The sequence below is a fragment of the Trichinella spiralis genome, assembly GCF_000181795.1.
Source record: "Trichinella spiralis strain ISS 195 chromosome Unknown Scfld4, whole genome shotgun sequence".
Classification (NCBI taxonomy): domain Eukaryota; kingdom Metazoa; phylum Nematoda; class Enoplea; order Trichinellida; family Trichinellidae; genus Trichinella; species Trichinella spiralis.
In genome coordinates this window covers 10,085,563-10,104,716 of record NW_003526943.1, presented here as the reverse complement: position 1 = coordinate 10,104,716, position 19,154 = coordinate 10,085,563, and the positions used below count along the sequence as shown (strand labels likewise).

Genomic DNA, 19,154 nt, shown 5'->3' with positions numbered 1-19,154 from the left:
GTATACTTCGATGATGCAGCCTTTGTGAACGGTTAAATTGAAAACCAAAAATTTAATATGTTCAAGCATTTTTAAAGAAAAAAATTTATTTTATTTATACAATCGAACCTCGCTATTTGCAGTTCTTTATGTAAAGTGGAACACTTAGGCCATGCACGTTTACTGAATTAAAAATTTTCATGTGATGACATGCAATTGATATATTATTTTGACAGGTAGAACGTTGAAATTATTTCAAAACTAATATCTTAATTAAATTTGGTTTTTTACAATTTAAAATAATATCTTTCATGTAAACAAACAATATACATAGTAGCATAGGGACCTTTAAAAACAATTCTTAAAAGGCATTCCTTCAAAATTTTTAGACACAGTACTCTCCATCAGTGCACGCATTCCGTAAATTTTTTTGCAATTGCATCTTCTTGTATAAACTTACTGTGCACTTAAGGATTTCAAAATTTTTAAAATAATTTTCATAAATTTATTATTTTCATTATTTAATAATCATTTATGAACATTTATAAAAGCAAGGACAATAAAAATGGTTTTTTAAATGTTGCGGAAATTATGGAAAAATTAGGCTATTTTTTAAAGTTTATTGTAGGATATAATGCGAAACGTTTCTTTGCATTATATTTTATCAACATTTCAAAGGGAACTGAAAAGTAAAATATTCAATTATCGAATGATTGTTGAATACTTGCAATAATTATTATCCTGTTCATTCATACTACCGCACATTTTAAATGTTATGTATGATGTTCATAATCACCAATTATTAACGTCGTTAATTTAAGATCTTTAAAAGAAGAGACGTTACATTTGAAGCTTGTATTTTTATAAATTGCACACAATTGCATCTATTCATTCTACTGTCTGCATTGTCAAAGTTCAGTTTCTGAAGGTTATAAATTGGATATATTTACAAAATATGATAAAAGACGATGTTGCAATGCGTCCTGAGTCAACAGATTCTGACATTTATATATTATGCTTCATACACATACATATTTTAAATAAGTTTATTTCTGAATATTTGATGAGAATTAATAAAAAAATGATGAATTTTGTTGTAGCTGCAAGACTGAAAGATTATCATAAAAAGTAAACAAGTCATAAATTTGTAACTGCTAAATAAAATAGTATATTCAATAATGTGCACTGCATTTGCATTTTAATTCTATAAGCAATAGAGAATATATTTACTAATACTTCATCTTGATTTAAAATAAAAAAATTTAATATGACAGATTTATTAAATTAAAATATAATTTAATCTATACTAAAAAATAATACGATGATACAAAAGTTTGCTCAATTGCGTTGCAGACTTTTTTAAATAGAACCTCTAATTCACAAATGTCTTAGCATTTGAAAAATATATGGCACGTTGTGTGTTACTTGTACAGATGGAAAAAAATTAGAAAAAAGCAATTCCCAACCAGATATACAATTTAAAGGCGGTGCAGAATTTTTTGCATCTGCAAAAGGAAAGGGCTGTTTTGATATATTTAAATTATATAACATATCAAATGTAAATTATTCACTTGAATAAGCTAAAAACCGTAAAGTACAAGTTTTATGCAGACGATAAAGTATCATGAGTAGTGTCCTGATGAAGTGAAAAATTTTGAAATTGAAAGATCAATATATTTAAAATTATATTTTATTTGCAAGTATTATTTGCATAAATATTTTTGTCATTCGTGAACAAACAAGCAATGTGAAGTTATAAAATTTAATTTGAAAATTATTCAAATATATCGGTCAGCCAAAGGAAATGTATAAAAGGAAAAAGACGCATTTTATTTGGCAACAAAAAAAAGCAAACGTTATTTTAAACACTACAAGTGGAACACTTATAGACGCTATGAAAAGCAAAAAACATTCGTATGACCAATGAAGCAGTATAAAAGCATCAGCGAATAAAAATGTACCATGCGATTGGTGAATATATTGACAATAGATCATTTTAAAATTGCACTGAAAAAATCAAATTCAAATTGAATGCAAAAAACTTTAAATTACTTTAGTAAATGCAAATAAAAGTATCACTTGCCATTTTTTGTAATACATTTGAATATATTAAAGTAAATAATGATAATTTTAATGTAATACGTTGAATATCATATCTTTAATTTATTAATCACAGTGATTAAGTGATTCTATCTATGAAAACTTTTCAAATTTGTAACAGTTAGATAGGCATCAATATCCTGAGATCCAAACTTACATTACTGTTCATAAATAAAAATAAATATCTATTAACGTTGAAAACAATTGATATGCATTTACAGATTTACTTTAATTATGCCTTCAAGTATAAGGTTGTTTTAGAATCTCATAAAATATTTGATTATGCAATCATCATTCAAAATCACGCTGAAAATATTAATTCAAAATGATTATCCAAACATTAATAACAACATAATAAAATAATATTTTATTTCAGAGAGTTTATGTTTAATTGTGCCTTATATAAAACAATTTCATTTAATAGTGGTAAATTATAGTCTTACGTAATTGTCACGTGGGTGTGATAACTTTCATCTGTTAAAGTACTAGGTGGCAAATATTAGAATCATTTATGCAAATTTGAAATTTAAACAATATCCCATATTGATAAATATTATTTGCCATTACAAGCTAAAGATGATTTTAAAATAAAAATTTTAAATTTGTCAAAAGAAAAAAATTAATTTCAGGTCAAGAAAAGTTTTTACAACTTTTTGTGATCATGCTAGGCTTTCAGTTGTTCCAATTATTCTACCTGACTCCAAACTGGAGGTCAGATTTCGAAATGGGCCCAGTAGTTCACAATGACAGCAGAGAAATGAAAACAGCTTCATAGCAAAGTCAGTCTCTTGATGGGGTTATTTTTATTAATTAATTTAACATTTCAAATAAATGAATTTCAAATAAAAATAAATTTTATTCATATTTTTTTTCATTTATATGAAGTAATATTTGGTATAAATTTTGAAATTGCTCATCAATTACTGCATTCATCATTTTAATGAAGGCATTTTTTCAGGCTTTAATCATTGCTTTATTAAATAGGAATTTTTATTTTTCATTTTGCTTATTGAATCAATGCAAACAAAATATTCAAAAAGTAGTCAAATGAAATTTTAGACTAATCTGTAAAAGCATTTTAATTATTAGCTTTTTTATTTCAGATAAAATAAGCTAAAATTTACACAATGCCAGGCTATGTTTGGTGCGCAATAATTGCTTGCAATATTAGTTGAAAATTGATAAGAAAGTTCTTTTTTGAATTTAAAACATGCAGCATAGTATTAATAAAAATTTACGCAACAAATTGCATACACATGGACATGTAATGTACAAATATGTAATTATTATTTTAACGATACTATATATAAATCAATCACATGCAGCTTTTTACATGCTACTATTATAATTATAAATAAAAAAATTAAATAATTTTATTTTTGTATTTTTATACGAATGAAAACAGAATTTAATTAAATTTCTATTAAAAATTCATATCCAAGTAGATGAAAAACAATATTTTGCAACAAACTTTTTCTTATACAATATGCATAATGTTGATTTATTTGCAATAATAAAATTACTCAAGCTAGACATGCTTTAAAAAGTGAACATGTTTAATTTGAAATACTGCAATTTTTAATTTTAATGATGACTCACTTTGCGGTTTTGCATAATATACAAGCATAATGGATTTTTCTGAGAAACAGAGGATAATTTAAAATTATTGAAATTATCCGAAAATAATATTTAACTTTCAAAAGTTATTTCTTTGGTTTTCTTCAAATTTGTACAAATATACTGATGATGGATAAATTTTTTATGAATAAAAAAATGTTATAAATAAATATTTAAAAAATGAAAGAACAAGAATATTTTTTGTTTATGGAAGTGAAGAGCAATATTGAAATCGATATGTAAATGAATACATTATGCTATTCGATTATGCAATATTTCAGCAGTGAAGCTGAGATGGATGATTGGACTTTGGTGAATGTTGAAGCTGGCCGAGACCTGCTTGGCCAACGGCGACAACGTGTCCCGCTTCTAGCCATTGATGCAGGGGTTGCTTGGGTGGCTTGTAACTTGTCTACTCTGGCCTCGGCTTCGTCAAGCAGGGCTCCTTGGTCTGGAAAGATGCAGAAGTCGGTCGTCTTGCGACCAACTTTTCCCAACTAAATGGGGTTAACATGAACATCTTGTCGGCCCCCAAGCTTCGGCTTAAATTCTATTGGATCAAATGGTAAACAAAGAATTTGCTCTGAATCCGGTTCATTAGGTCTTCAACAATAAAGGGGACGACCGGACGACCGACTTAAACAGCATTGGAGAAGACTTCCCGAAAAGGGACCATTTATTACGGCGCAGATTCATTCCTGACAATTATTTCTTCTTTACACTATTGCCGCGCTCCAGTCCGTTATAATATATCTTTACTCTTTTGTGCAACTATTGAAATTTCCATTTAATTTCTCTCCCCCAGCTACTCTTCTTCTATTCTTCTATTCTATTCTCTCATTTTATTCCTCTTCTTCATTTTTTTGGTAATTCATATTTAAAATATCTAACACACTGATATCTACATCATACAAATAAATATACATACGCATACACATATACATCCATCGCATACACACATACACATGCATATAAGCACATACAAGTGCACACGTATGCATTTACACTTTATATTATTTCAATTGTCTCTTTTCTGCAGCTTCAGCTTCTTCTAACGGACGAACATGCGCCGCACCTTATTGCTCTCCTTAATTTCGATATTCTTTTATGAAGGTATTATTTATTTGTATGTACATTTGCTAATCAGTATGATTAATTTATTCTATATTAAGCATTTGCTTGCCACGGTCGTCGACGAGGATGCGGCGGTTGCGAAGAGGAAACTATTGTCACTCAATACAGCCCAATGGCAGGTATGCAATTTTTTTGCAATTCTAATTGTAACGGTAATGATGATACTTTTGCATTTTAAGAATTATTTGGACCAAATGTACGTGCTATGCCTTACGACAGCTCCAGTAAGTTAATTTCGTTTGAATTTTTACGAAAAAAAAATGATTATTAAAAAAAAATAATTTTTTTAAGCTTTCGATTCAGCCAACGGTGGTCCAGTAACTGGTCCAGAACAAATGAGCTGTGATTTTGAAACATCCTGCTGCTGGCAAAATAACAAACCCCCGCTTGATAAGCTCGAATGGAGTACTCTAGAAGGGACACCAGATCCAGAAGTATTCAACAGGGCATTCGGCACACCCAACATTCCCAGTACGTATTAAAATTGGAAAGCAATTATTTAAAAATTAATTTGATAGGCGGTCGATTTTTGGCCATTGCTAGCGGTGCAACTGATTCCAGTGACGAAGCTCAATTTCATTCTTGCTCCATTGCTTGCACAGAAGAACCCGTGCGCGTATCTCTCAGGTAAAAAATTTCTGTTGTCAAAAAAAAAATTTTAATTTTCATATTTAAGACACTGGACTACGGACGGTGTGAAACTGCAAGTTTGCACACGAGAAGCATTCTTTGACAACCCCGAAAACGCACCTTTGTTAAATTGCCAAGAGCTGCCCCGTACCAGTTCTCCCGGTCCTACTACTGTCGAACTCTCACCAGGAGAATTCTTTGACGTAAATATATTATGTTATATTACTTATTTTTGGCAAAAAATAAATCAATTAATATTAACATTTTTTTTCAAATTGACAGGTCGTTATTGTCGCTTACAATTTTGTTAGCAATTTGGGCGCTGCCGCAGTTGACGATGTTCGAGTTGACTTTGTACCATGCACACGTAAATTATTCATATTCTTCAATTTATGCTAATATTGTTTGAAATGTCGCATATTTCAGCTACTGAAGAACCTGGTGTAGTTGAAACTCCAGCTGAGCCAGTTCCTGCTCCAGCCGGTGGTGAATGTGAAGCTTTTGTGTGCGGTTTTGAAGGTATTCAAAAATTGTCAATTTTTCTCAAATTTACACCAAAAAAACTACATTTAGGTCGTATGTGCGCTTATCAGGATTTGGCAAACAGCGGCTTGGCCACCACATCCTGGGAAATCGTGCAGGGTCGTTTCCGAAATCCACTGACAGGCTTGAACAATGCGCGTAAGTTTCAGCAACCACGCCCAAGAAAGCTGAAAAATCAGCACTTTCGGCACATTGAAATTTAAATTAACCCACTGACTTGGGAAATATTTTCTGTCAATTTTGTCCACCTGAGGGGTCTGACTTTTTCTTTTTTGTTACGCAAATTTTACAAAGCCATTTGTTCTCACCTCACCCATTTTGAAATTTCATATTACATATTTCAAATTTCGATTTATCTTTAGCATCTGGCAGCTATTACGTCGCTACATATTTGTTACCAAATCAGAGGTCAGTTTTGCGTTCTACTGGTAATTTGGCCGATGAACGCGTCATCAAATTCCAATATTACAAAGCAACTCAAGGCATACAGTTGGTTGTTTGCTGCGGACCAAATTCTGATATTTGCGGCTTCAAAACGCCCATCGACGTTGAAGTTGGCGATCGGGTATGGAAAGTTGGCTACGTTGTCTGTCCTGCTGGACCAAATCAAGTAATTTAAATATTTTTTTCAAAACAAAAAAAATCTTCACTTATAAAAGAAGTGTATGATAATTTGAAAAAAAAAATTCCAGATTACATTCACTGCCATCAACAACGGTGCTAATCAGGGAGCCGTCGGTTTGGATGACGTCGGTGTATACAGAATGACAGGAGCGCCCCAGGACGCTACTGAAACAGTCTGCTAGTCGTTTCGTGGTCTCGAAACTGCTAACAATGCCATGCAAATTATCCACTGCTGACTTTTGTTGTCAACGTCGACCAGGCTATGTCATTTTCTATTTTTATGCCCGTTCTGCAAAAACTGCCACTTTTCTTATAGTGCCACTTTTTTCATGTAGTAATCATTTTTCTTTTTTTATTTCTTTTTCATATGGTTTTCAATAGGTTCCATCTATTATTTCTTGTATACGTACGCAATTTTTTACTTCAACTGCGTATGTTAATAATAATATATCCTTCAAAACTACCTTTTGATATATATATATATATACATATATATACACATTTATACGCTTGTAGTGTATCCGTTATTAAGTAAAACTGACACTACCGGCTGTATGACTTTTAATTATAATAAAATAATTTACTAATTATTTTGTATGCATTATTTTAAAATTTATATTCGACACAGCATTACATAATATGGAATACATGATGAATAAATTTCTTTTCCATGTAGATTATGTGGAAAACAATTTTATGGAAATATATAAAATTTAATTATCAAATTTATTAGATTAAAAAAAAATAAACTTTTCTATACATTGCAAAAAAGAATATAATGATAATAATAATAACAAGAGTTAGCTTTAGCAATCGAAGGAATGCAATCGAAACAGTATAATCAGAGCATATCAAAGTTTGTTTTTCATAAAATTGAAAGCGTTTAGTAGGCTTGTCAGTTTTGCAAGTTGTCTTCAATGAAAAACTCATTTTCTGAATTAATAACGTCAAGGACGCGGTTGAGCAAAGATAAACCTGTTGCAAAATGCAAATTGACTTATTCTTTTCTTTTATTATATACGTTAGCTGCAAACAATCACAAATCTCCAATTATTTTCCTATTTTATGCATCATTTCATCTCGAAAAGAATAAAATTTTATATTTCATAATTCAAATTACATAAGTGAATGCATATATATATATTCATTTATTTATGATAAATGTTTTGAAGCAATAAAATAAGGAGAACAGTTCAACAAGGGGTACCACTTGACATGAATAAATTTATTGTAGTTTTAAAGTCAACTTCATTGTCCAATGAATACAACGTGCTGTCCATAAAATTTAAAAAATTACGAAACAATGTATTACGTTCACGAAAATGATATTTAAAAATTTAAATTACTTACTTAATTTGGAAATATACAGTTTTCATTAATTTTTAAAACTTGTACTTTATTTTAAAAGAATACAATAACAATAATGTAGGGAAATATGGCAGTATTTTATTTTGTCATTTGGCTTTTATATCTTTTTTAAATTTTATTGTCCATCCATAATGATGCTTTCATTATTTACACTTTAAACGTCAACAACGTGAACACAAATGAAAAGTACTTGAATGTTTATTTACTGAAATGCCAGTTTCAGTGTTGAACACATTTATTATGGCATTCTAAATTTGGCACACTTTCAAGTTGCAAACATTAAACTACTTTAAATTTATTGCGTAAAGTGAACTCTTTTTATGATAAAATAAATAATTTCTTTTACTGATATGACCAGCTTATACGTTGATAATGTGAGATTTTACAGTTTCAAACTTTCCAACGTTATTATTTTAATATATGAGTAAATTTTAAAAAAAACGTTTGAAGAAGAAGCCTCATTATAGTAGATGTTTAATTAATGAAGTTTATCAAGTTTTCACATGTTATTTTTAAATGAACTGAAGTTGAATGTTTATTCAATTACACGCTATTTGTGCACTTGTTTTAATTTGCATTCAAAAATACAAACATTAAATAATTAAATTAGCATTTATTATGAAATGAGAAAAGTTTACATGACGAAAGCAATTGCAAAACTTGCCTGTAAAATTGATAAACTTATCGTGTAATTATTAGAAATTATAATTCCAGTTGATGGTCGCTTTTTAACAATTATTTTTTGACAATAAAATTGCATGGAATATGAATTATCGAATGCGCCAATTTGAAAAAAAGTTACGTTAGAAAACATTAATTTATTATTTGTTGAAGAAATTATTTATGAATTTGAAAAAACATTACAATTTAAAATTAAAAAATGAAAATCAAATATTAATATACCGATGAAAGACAGGAAACAGTGAATCATGATAAGAACAATAAACTTGAAAGGAACTGATGAAAAAATTTAATTTGCAATGTTGACATACGATAATTATATAATTAGACATCAAATGCAATAATTCTGTCCTTTTTCAAATTAATAAACTATATTGAATTATTCATTCATTTAACTAATTACTCCATTGCCAATGGACATATTATGATCACAGGCATTTGATAAACTTTATTGCTTCATTCAAGAAAACTGACACTAAATTTGTACATAATCCGGTACTGATAACCACGAAACGATGAAAAAAAAACAGGCACAGTTTTATTTAAAAATAAGCATTTTCAGCTTTTGTAACATTTAATTTATTAATGGTGGACTGCTATTAAAGTAGTTTATCAGAAAAAGAGTAGTTTATAAAAAACAGAACTGAATGAAAATCTAGATCGTTGTATTTAAAAAAAAATAAAATAAAAACAAAATTAATTTTTAAAATGCTGCAACTTTGTTTACTGCAACAACTATTAAAAAAGTAAATCAAACAAGCAGCTAATTTCTGTATTGATGTTGTAAGGTTTGCTGAATTGACTTGTTATAATAAAACGCTCTATTTGTTGTTCACAGTTTCATAGTTTTATTCTTCATCAAACTATAAATAAATATTATTGTGAACTTGTCAATAAACGTAAATAACATTCTTTCACTAACAGTTCTTCATCTTGTCCACTACTCAATATGCAGCAAAAAGTTTTGTTTCAAATTTACAAGATTATAAAAAAATTCAAGAATAATTGTTCAAAAATTTTCAAGCAAAATCTTCTTTCAATTTCTAAAATATGCCAAATAATTATTTTGTAAAAAAAATTCTTATTGTAATTTTATAATTCAAAAAATTTCAAAGTTCAACTTTTATAGTGCTTAATTAAATCACTTAAATCATAAAATGACTGTATGATATTTACAAATTTATCTATCTTAACTTTCACAATGTAACTTTTTTTGAATATAGCGCACTGAAATTAATTTACAAACTTATGCTCGAACATTACAAATGAATAGCAAATTGTTATGACGCAGATTGGCCAAAAAAGTTATCTCATCGTACGCAAAATTACTTTAAAATGGAATTATAAATTTACTTTAAAAATCAACTTGTAACTGAATTTTACTTTTTCTTTCAAGATTTTTCAAAACAATCTGCTGTACTTTTTAATTCATTTCATTCGTCGTTCACGTTTTTTATTATTTTTCATCATCTACTTTTCAGTGTTCCTTTTTTTCTGTTCAGATTTAAAATCATCCACCATAACAGTAAATTTAGCAGATTGGAACTTTAATATTTTTAAGGATACTCTTCAATTCCAGAGTATCAGTTCGACTAGATAAATTCATCTCATTAGAAAAAAAACAACTACTTTGTAAAAGATTTGTTCAAAGTTCAAATTGTATAAATACAAATGATCTTGACCATTCAGTAAGTTTTGCTGTTAGTACGCAAAAAGACATTTTATTCTGACGATACCTTTTGAAAAATACAATAATGATTTTCCAAATCTTTATCAAATCAGTATCTTTCAAAATCTTTACTTAAATGTCAATACATTTGAAATTTTTAGCAGAATGCGTTAACATTTTTTTCAGATTAATGAATGCTTTTTAAATTCACTGATTTGATATTAAAATTAAATTTATTGATACTGATAAATATTTTCTTCTTCTAAAAGTATGTATTCATTACAATTATACTTGTATTACAATATATTGCGTTGGATTTATTCTTGATTATACAGAAATATACTGTAGGTGTCTGTCAATTGGTAATATTCAAAGCATTTTAAGGATGTGATTGCAGCAGTATTTAAATTTAAAAAAGTGAATGGAATTATTTATTAAATTGAATTTATTATTAATTTATGTGAACATCGTATTTGAAATTTAAACCATCTTAATTGCTTATATTTAAAAACTAAGGTATTCGTTTATTTGCATATGACAAATTTGTAGCTGTTTCTGTTCCCGATGACTGCAGATGACCAGTGTGATGTTGACGAGAAAATGGAAACGAGCGATTCAAACAGTGACGACGCTGCTGAACATAATTTGAAAGCATTAGAAGATGAAATGATAATTGATATGGTAAAAAGACCAATCAGATTGTTGGTAGGGAAGTATAAATTGTATTTTCAATTCCAAAGCCTTCCGAAGATGCGGAGCCATTGTTGGGCGAATTTTACATGGTTAGAGATTCACAAAATGTATGGCGTAAGTATACAGATTCGAGATTGTTTGCTGTGTATGATGATATTATTAGATCGACCTGTGAGTATTTTTTTTATTTGATACGAATTAGTGATGGTTTATTTAAAAGTAATATCTTTATTTTAGTTTCAGTTGTTTTATCTTGAATTATTTTCAATTTTAAATTAATATTTTAATAAGAACATGTTTTTTATTAAAAAAAATATCTTGGATTTTAATTGATTACATGTTGATTAACTTCCTTCTGATATTGACTGTAAACTTTGACTGTTTTTGTGGGAATTGTCTTCTACTTGAAATGTATTAATTGAAAATTTTTTTTCAGGACGAGCTGAAGTAATTCAGAAACGTACGAACTTGTTAAAGAATGGTGAAGTGGAATATTTTGTTCATTTTGATGGCGGTTAGTTGTTCTCTTATTTGTGGACATTTTTTCAACGTGCTTTAATGTTTGTTGCTCATAATTTTAAGATGAACGCCGTATGGACAAATGGATAAGCAGAAATGATATAGACGTGTCGGTGTGTAAAACAAACGAATGCCAGCATAGTCCAGTTGATTCAGCTTTAGAGTCAAATTTGAACGTAGTGCAAACTCGGCAGCAGAAACGTTTGAACGCAGAAGTTCCTAAAACGGTAAAAATTATGAAGAGATTGTTTTTTTTTCTAATTTCAAACAAATTATTATGTAGAAGAAATAGTTTAACGAATTTGATAATATAGTAATGCATGAAATGAAATGAATCTATTTGATGATATTGGAATTCTAAAATTCATCTTATTTCAATTCAGGACGATGGTCATCTTGATCCGCACACAGCACAACTGGAGAAACAACGTGAAATTGTAAGTGTTCAATAATTGAAGTATTTCAAATCAGTACTTTATAATGCGTAATTTTAGAATACTCGAATTAAGTATATTGCGGAAATTCAGTTGGGTAATTTTCGAATCAGTACATGGTATTTTTCATGTTATCCCGATGAATTTTTACGACCGTTGCTATTTATCTGTGATCGGTGTATGAAATATATGAAATATGTGAAAACTCTGAAAGCGCACATGGTATTATTGTTGTTTTTTGAATTTTATTTTTAAAAGTTGAATTGTGAAAAAAAAACATATTTTTTTTCTCTTTAGAAAGTTTGTTACTCGAGACCACTTCCGGGTCGTACAGTTTACCGAAAAAATAATCTTATGGTAATAGAAGTTGATGGTAACGAATCGAAAGTGAGGGAAAAGTGTATTTTATTTGAATTTTGTTTTGATAATATAAATTATGTATGGAAGATGAATGTTTTTTTTTATTTTAGCTTTATTGTCAATTTGCATCACTTTTGGGCAAGTTGTTCATTGACCACAAAACGGTGTGCTACTTAATTGGTGAATTCATGTTTTACGTTTTGTACGAAGTAGTCGACGGGGAACAGCACGTTGCTGGATTTTTTTCCAAAGTAAAAAAGTGTTTACACAAGATGTTGTATTGTATTAATTTTTGTTTCACAGGAAAAGCGTTCTACGGAAAACAACTTGGCGTGCATTGTGATTTTTCCACCTTATCAGCGCAAAGGTTACGGATCTTTTCTGATACAGATGAGTGAGTTTTCAATTTCTCAATATACAGTTGGAAATCTACTTTGCATACAGAAGAAGGTGAATAATTAATTGGTTGGTTGGGATGTTTCAGGTTATGCAATGTCAAAAAGAGAAGGAATCATCGGTGGACCAGAACGTCCATTGTCCGACATTGGCAGACGAGCTTATCGTACTTATTGGGCGTGGGAAATTGTAAAATTGTTTGCCAAAAATATTGGCGTTACTATGCAAATTTCAGAAATTGTGTAAGTTGTCGTTGCACAAAGCAATCTCTGTTCATGTTGTGTATTGTTTTTTTTTGCATACATTCCAGAGAAAAAACTGGAATAGAACGACACGATGTGCAGGATACTCTGCTGGAGATGAATATTACTTATTTTTACAATGGTCGTCGAGTGGTGCCGGTTACAATGGAATTGGTGGATCGATGTATCAACAGTCCCGGTTATCGAGTTCCGTTGACAATTTTCGATGAAAATTGCTTGAAATGGTCTCCATTGGTGAACGCGACGCGTAAACGAAATTCTATATGAAGAAAATTCATTCAATTTTCCATAATCGACTTCATTTTATAAACACTACACAATATATGTGTTGAATTAGCTAGTGCAGTATCATCTATCGTCTGAATTAATTCACAAAACATGCAAACACTTTCTGCACAATATATATATTTATTTATTTATTTTTAAAATATCATCAATTAATTTATAAACAGAATTTGCATAAAATGTGAAAAATAAAACTATACTTCAACAAATATAACACTATACATATACAACATAAATGGGTATTTTTTCATTTTTTACTCGGTGTTGGTGCATGATCCGGTTCGACGTCGGCAATTTCAAATGGTACGGCAGCGTTGAGTGGTGACGAAGTGCGAAAGATGGCGTTGGTGGAATTGGCCGTCGTCATGCGATTGGGCATTTCAAATAGACTTTCCATGGATCGCATGATCGACATTTCTCGTTTGCTCCGTTCACGGTCCAACTCTTTTTCCAACTGATGGATCCGCTTTTCCAACGCGGTTATCTGTTGCAAATCTTTCGCATGACGATTTTCCAACATTCCTACTTTGTCCTGGTGAGAACGGGACAATTCGACCAACCTGTGAACGAGACTTTCCGAACTTTATTATTTTTTCTATTGTTATACAGTATCCAGAAAAAAAATATTACCGTTCGGCAAATTGTTGATCCATTTTTCGAAGTTTGCATTTCATCGTTTCGACATTTTGTACGTGGAGTAGATTTTCCTTTTCGAACGTGGTCACTTTTTTGTCCAATTCGACACGATCGTTTGTAATTTTGTCCACAGCGTCCATCAGTTGAGCGATTTTGTCGTTGTTCTTCAATTGGAAATATGCAAATTAAAACGAACAAGAAACAGGAGGAGGAGGAGGATAAAAGCTTACTTCGGCCAATTCTTCACGTAGCAGTTTACTGTTCAGTTCTTCTTTTTTCAATTTCGTTCTCAAAGCGAGCATCTCAATTTCGTAATCGTTCAATTTATCCATCAATTGTTGTCGCTTGGAAGACATCGTTTCCAATTGTCTTTTCAATTCTTGTTCCGTATCTTGACTGATTTTCAACATGCCGGACAAATTGGCCAATTCTCCCTGCTTGTTGACCATTTGCTTTTCCAAATCAACACGTTGCTTTTCAACATCACGCGAACACGCTTTGGTCATTTCGAGCGACTTGTCGATCAAATCCAACTGATGTCTGAACAGTAAGAATGGGGATGGAATTTTTTTTAAAAAAAAACAAAAGACAATTAATTTACTTGAGCTTTCGATTTTCCGCACGTATATCTTGCTTTTCCATTTCAGCCAATGCCAGATCGTTGTGGACATCGGCCAGTCGGTTGTCCAATGAACGTATTGTCGTCTCTTGGTTGGCAATGGTTTTCGAAAGTTCCAAATTTTCTCCACGACATTTGTTCAATTTCAATTCGACCGATCCGAGTTTCGATTTCTGGATATTCAGCGCCTCTTCCAAATGACCATTCTGCGAGTGGAGTGAACGAATTTCGTCGTTCAATTCGGCCACTTTTTTCGTCAGTTGGTCTTTTTCCACAAGCAACAAATTGGAATTGGTCGCCATTTCGGAACACGAAGCCGCTTTGCCCAGATATTCACTAATCAGACGACCCTTTTCTTCGACCAATAATTTTACACCTTCTTTCAGTTTGTCCGACTGATTGAAATGCAAATCGCACTGATCGCAGACGAAATCCAACGTTTCCTGCAAAAGAAGAGTTTTTTTCCTTTGAACAGCCTTAATCTGCTTTGACAGCTTTCAGTTGACTCACTTGCAATTTTTTGCATTCTTTGCTTTGCGAAGATAACATTTTTTCCAATTTGTTATTCTTATTTTCGAGTTGATGCTTTTGATTGATCAAAAGTTTCAAAGCTTCATCCTGCTGTTTGACCAGCTCGTCAGCGATAGAAATCCGACGTTCCAAATTGAAATTGTCTATCCGAGAACACCAAATTATGCAAATTGGTCACAAATCACCACCACCAAAAAACAACACATACCTTGCTGACAGTCGAGCAATTGTTGAGATATTAGCTGGTGATTGTCTTGGGCTTCACGGAGTTGAGTTTCCAATTGCAGAACGTTCGACTGGTATTGGTTTTTTTGGACTTCACCTCGCGACTTTTCCACGCTGATCATATTCAATTTCGATTTCAATTCTGCTTGCAAACGTTGCAAATCGCTGTTAACACTTAAAAAACAAAGAAAAAAAGTACTTTTTTCTTTGGTTATTAACAATTTACATTTCAAGATTTTCATTTTCATCACGCAATGTCGCCATAACACTTATGCGCTGCTTCAATTCTTTCAAACAATCTTGGTATTTTTGCTGCCATTCGACGACACTATCGTTCGCCTGGGGAAAAAAAATATCCCAATCAATCAAAACTAATAATAATTATTATTTTGAACTTATTCAAATTTCATATTACAATCGCAAGTTCCACTTCAGCTTTGTCTCGACTTTCGGTCACTTCGGACAACCGATTTAACAATTTTTCATTGTTCAACGCGAACGATTCGACTTTATTCCTGAGATCTGAATTCAAATCCATCATCATCATCATTATTATTTTTATTTTTTTTTGCATAATTTATACCTGCAACTTCTTCGTCTAGAATCGTTTTGTCGGCTTCGATCAACGAAGACGCCTGTTCACGCTGTTCAGCAGCGTTGATCAATTCCGCTTGGCAATTTTTGGCCAATTTCAACTCGATTTCGAGCTGAACGATCCGTTTGGTAAGTGAACGCTTTTCACGCCTCAGATTTTCATTCTCAGCATCCAGACGATCGACAACTTCGTTGTGGACAAAATTCGCAGCATCCACTTGGGGCAGCTTATTTTCAAGCAACGAATTCAGTTGACTTTCGGCCAATTCGAGCTGCTGTTGAGAAAATTGATGCTCCATCTTCAACGTATCCAACTCACCGTGGACCGTCTGCATACGTGAACGCAGAGCTTCACTTTCGCGGTGTTCTTGGGCCGCCTGCTCCTTCAACAGATCCACTGACGCTTTCAATTCACCATTTTCCAAAGTCAAACGTGAACACTGTTCCATCGCATCCTGCAACTGTAATTCTCTGTCGGCCAGGGTCGAATTGCTATTCGCGATCATCTTTTCATTCTTTTTCACTTCCCTTTTTAATTTAATTTGAAAAATGAATATATTAAATCGAAATTTTTTTCAATAAACTATACACAAATAGTTGTTGTTACCCTTGCAACGTTTGACATTCCAATGTCAACGCCTCTTTGGCAGATACCAATTTTTCACATTTGGCCAACAATTCCAAACGTTCGTCGTCATATTCACTCACTTGACTTTTCAAAGTATTATTTTCATCGAATCTAATTTAAATATATATATTTGAAAAAAAATAAACTATGCAATATTTTCACTTGCAAAAAAATTGTACAATTCACGAGTTTTCTTTTCCAAATTTTCGTTCTCGTTTTGCAAATTTTGCAAACGCGATTCCAACTGCTCGTTGGCAAACTTGTACTCGCTGACATTTTGCATTGTCGTCAAAAGACGTTCCTCTAAACTCTACAAACCGACAGAAAAATTATTCATATTGTAGTTTCTATTTGCATATGCAAAAAAAACAAACAAAAATATCCTTCACTTTTTCGTGCTTTTTCACTTCCGACGCAGCTTGACTGACCGACGACAACAACCCTTGCCAACCAACCCACGTCCAAGTCACTTCACTTTGATCGTCCGATTCGGCTTCAATTCCCATATCCATCAGTACAATCAACACAGAATTCAAAGTCGAATAGGATTTTTTCAACAATTCCATCAACGAATCATTCTACAACATCGATAGAATCAATAAAATAATATTTCAACAACAAATTTCTACATTTCTTCTTACTTGCTCTTCGATCGATTTTAAACGATTTATATCACCACTTGTCACTACCACTGTATTCTTTTTCTCCTCTTTGTCCGTTCCACTGAACCATACAAAACAATTTACAAATTAATAATATTCAATCATATGAAATATTTTGAAAAGGAATATATTCAAATTAATTTAATAAGCTAACTAGCTTGAAGTCGAATCAGGAAACCAAAGAGAAATTTCCACTTTCTACCATTTACAACAGCCATTAAGCTGAATGATTAATGAATGAAAAATTCAATAACATCGCTCATCAACAATGATATTCGAAATCTATATCGAAATAACACAGCAGGTGAGCATATATACTATAGACAATAACAATGATTCAAATCAATGACAACAATTTTAGATAAATATAAAGTATGAATGTATGAACAAATTTAAAAAAACAACAATATTACCTGTCAACAACAATGTGCTGCTGTTCCTCGTTTGCAGATCCATCTTCATTCACCGGATGTTGCTGCTGAATAAAAAACAATTTTTTTAAACATGTGAACAACAACACTAGTACATTTTTCAAATGATCACTTCAGGTTTAATTTCACAAATTCGCTGTACCAATTGCCGCATAAGTCGGTTTTGCACTTGTTCCCCAATGACAGTTTTCGATTTTACAATCATCCGATAAATATCATACTGCATCATTTTCATATCACGAAATACTTCCGACCGTAATCGTCTGTAATCCCGCTGAATTGCCTGATATTGTTGCCATAAATTCACATAATTCACATGGCTTTCATTCAAATGACGAATAAATGTCTATCGAAAAAAATTGCATATTTTTGTAAATTTTCTATTCTTTTCTAACTTTTCATCCAATACAAACTTGTTCAAGATCAAGCAGCTGTTGATCTCGATTGCGCAATTCTTTTTCACTCTTTTTCCACTGCAACGAAACCCGAAGCAAATCTGCCGTCAGCTGATCATTCAAACTGCTCATGTCTGCTTCGTCCTTACTCTCGACCAACTCTTTGCTATTCAATAAAACAACATCAACTAATAATATTATTGAATACAGAAGCTTCGTAAAAAGAAAAAGCTATATAAGATAAGAACCTCAAAAATTCCCTGTCATTTTTCAAACATCGATTTTTCGCAGGAATCGGCTGAAATGAAAGTTGAAAATCAAAAAATTTATAAAACGAAAATTATTTTTACATTACCGTACTAGCAGCAAACGTATCAGAAGTACCCAAGAAAGCTGACTTGCTAGAACTGTTTCCAATGCTGCTGTCGATCATGAGATGAGAGCACTGAAGAAGCTTGTTTTGACATTTGGCCAACAACAAACTCTGGTCCAAAACTTTCTTATGCAACAGCTCTGTCTGCAGAGTAAGCCGTTCTGGGCATACATTCACTGCTTTACTACTCGGCTTCTAAGAAAAAAAACATTTACCGTTACAAAAACTGAACTCATTCATTCATTCTATTTCTCACAGAATTTTCATTCGGCTGATTAACAGTAGCAGATTTTTCTTCATCATTTTCATCTGACTTTCTAAACGTAACAAATAATATATTAACGAGTGAAAATGACAAATTCATCCCATTGCTATTGTCACAGTGCATATTAACAAAAATAATTCAAACTTGGATTTCGATTCAGAATCGGAAGAATCATCTTTCCCCTGCATCAGAAACGAATAAAAAAGAAGGAAGAACGAAAACAAAAGAAATAACGAAAACCACACCTAAAACAAAAAAATAATTGTTTCATTTCATTCAGAAACTATTTAGAATAAGAAAGTTAAACAAAATAGCATGCAGTAAATATTTCTATCAACAAAATTAAACGGTCTCAATTTTCTGAATTGTCCACTTTATTTTTTAATTACCGCTCAAACAAAAAATGTTAAACACAAGTAACACACATACACAAACATACAACATAAAATGAAATAAACATATAACAGCAAAAGTATCGTGAAAATTAAAATTGATATTCA

The 19,154-nt window shown here is 31.3% G+C and overlaps 4 protein-coding genes across 4 annotated transcripts; 2 read left to right on the top strand and 2 right to left on the bottom strand.

The window, feature by feature from the left end:
* Positions 1-3,953: 3,953 nt before the first annotated feature.
* Tsp_06210 (conserved hypothetical protein) lies at positions 3,954-4,392 on the bottom strand. The gene is given in 3 exon segments (XM_003378254.1): positions 3,954-4,193; positions 4,209-4,299; positions 4,340-4,392. 3 exon segments carry the CDS (start codon positions 4,390-4,392, stop codon positions 3,954-3,956), a joined length of 384 nt encoding a protein of 127 aa, XP_003378302.1.
* A 411-nt stretch (positions 4,393-4,803) lies between these two features.
* Positions 4,804-6,809, top strand: Tsp_06211 (conserved hypothetical protein). Its single transcript, XM_003378253.1, has 11 exons — positions 4,804-4,809; positions 4,869-4,949; positions 5,010-5,058; positions 5,122-5,301; positions 5,349-5,457; positions 5,507-5,663; positions 5,743-5,827; positions 5,887-5,979; positions 6,034-6,141; positions 6,366-6,613; positions 6,696-6,809. Exons 1-11 carry the CDS (start codon positions 4,804-4,806, stop codon positions 6,807-6,809), a joined length of 1,230 nt encoding a protein of 409 aa, XP_003378301.1.
* Positions 6,810-9,384: 2,575 nt separating this feature from the next.
* Tsp_06212 (putative histone acetyltransferase MYST1) lies at positions 9,385-13,277 on the top strand. Its single transcript, XM_003378252.1, has 13 exons — positions 9,385-9,422; positions 10,238-10,364; positions 10,895-11,026; positions 11,086-11,152; positions 11,475-11,552; positions 11,621-11,784; positions 11,941-11,994; positions 12,052-12,213; positions 12,289-12,378; positions 12,462-12,602; positions 12,655-12,745; positions 12,836-12,989; positions 13,058-13,277. Exons 1-13 carry the CDS (start codon positions 9,385-9,387, stop codon positions 13,275-13,277), a joined length of 1,518 nt encoding a protein of 505 aa, XP_003378300.1.
* A 265-nt stretch (positions 13,278-13,542) lies between these two features.
* On the bottom strand, positions 13,543-18,148 carry Tsp_06213 (hypothetical protein). Its single transcript, XM_003378251.1, has 13 exons — positions 18,035-18,148; positions 17,734-17,967; positions 17,604-17,668; positions 17,170-17,251; positions 16,984-17,106; positions 15,890-16,355; positions 15,533-15,677; positions 15,290-15,480; positions 15,061-15,224; positions 14,533-14,993; positions 14,162-14,471; positions 13,926-14,095; positions 13,543-13,855 (listed from the first exon to the last, which is right to left on the bottom strand). The coding sequence occupies exons 1-13, from the start codon at positions 18,146-18,148 to the stop codon at positions 13,543-13,545; spliced, it is 2,838 nt and encodes a 945-aa protein (XP_003378299.1).
* Positions 18,149-19,154: the final 1,006 nt, after the last annotated feature.

Coding starts and splice junctions, on each gene's coding strand:
- Tsp_06212 (XM_003378252.1), top strand. CDS start 9,385: ATGCTGCAACTTTGTTTACTGCAACAACTATTAAAAAA. Junction 10,365..10,894: donor CAAATGATCTTGACCATTCA/GTAAGTTTTGCT, acceptor ACAAATTTGTAG/CTGTTTCTGTTCCCGATGAC. Junction 11,153..11,474: donor AGATTCACAAAATGTATGGC/GTAAGTATACAG, acceptor ATTTTTTTTCAG/GACGAGCTGAAGTAATTCAG.
- Tsp_06210 (XM_003378254.1), bottom strand. CDS start 4,392: ATGAATCTGCGCCGTAATAAATGGTCCCTTTTCGGGAAGTCTTCTCCA. Junction 4,300..4,339: donor GGGAAGTCTTCTCCAATGCT/GTTTAAGTCGGT, acceptor TTATTGTTGAAG/ACCTAATGAACCGGATTCAG.
- Tsp_06211 (XM_003378253.1), top strand. Junction 5,302..5,348: donor CGGCACACCCAACATTCCCA/GTACGTATTAAA, acceptor TTAATTTGATAG/GCGGTCGATTTTTGGCCATT. Junction 5,828..5,886: donor TGACTTTGTACCATGCACAC/GTAAATTATTCA, acceptor CGCATATTTCAG/CTACTGAAGAACCTGGTGTA.
- Tsp_06213 (XM_003378251.1), bottom strand. CDS start 18,148: ATGAGCAGTTTGAATGATCAGCTGACGGCAGATTTGCTTCGGGTTTCG. Junction 15,678..15,889: donor TCTAGACGAAGAAGTTGCAG/GTATAAATTATG, acceptor AATTATTATTAG/TTTTGATTGATTGGGATATT. Junction 15,481..15,532: donor GAAAATGAAAATCTTGAAAT/GTAAATTGTTAA, acceptor TTGTTTTTTAAG/TGTTAACAGCGATTTGCAAC.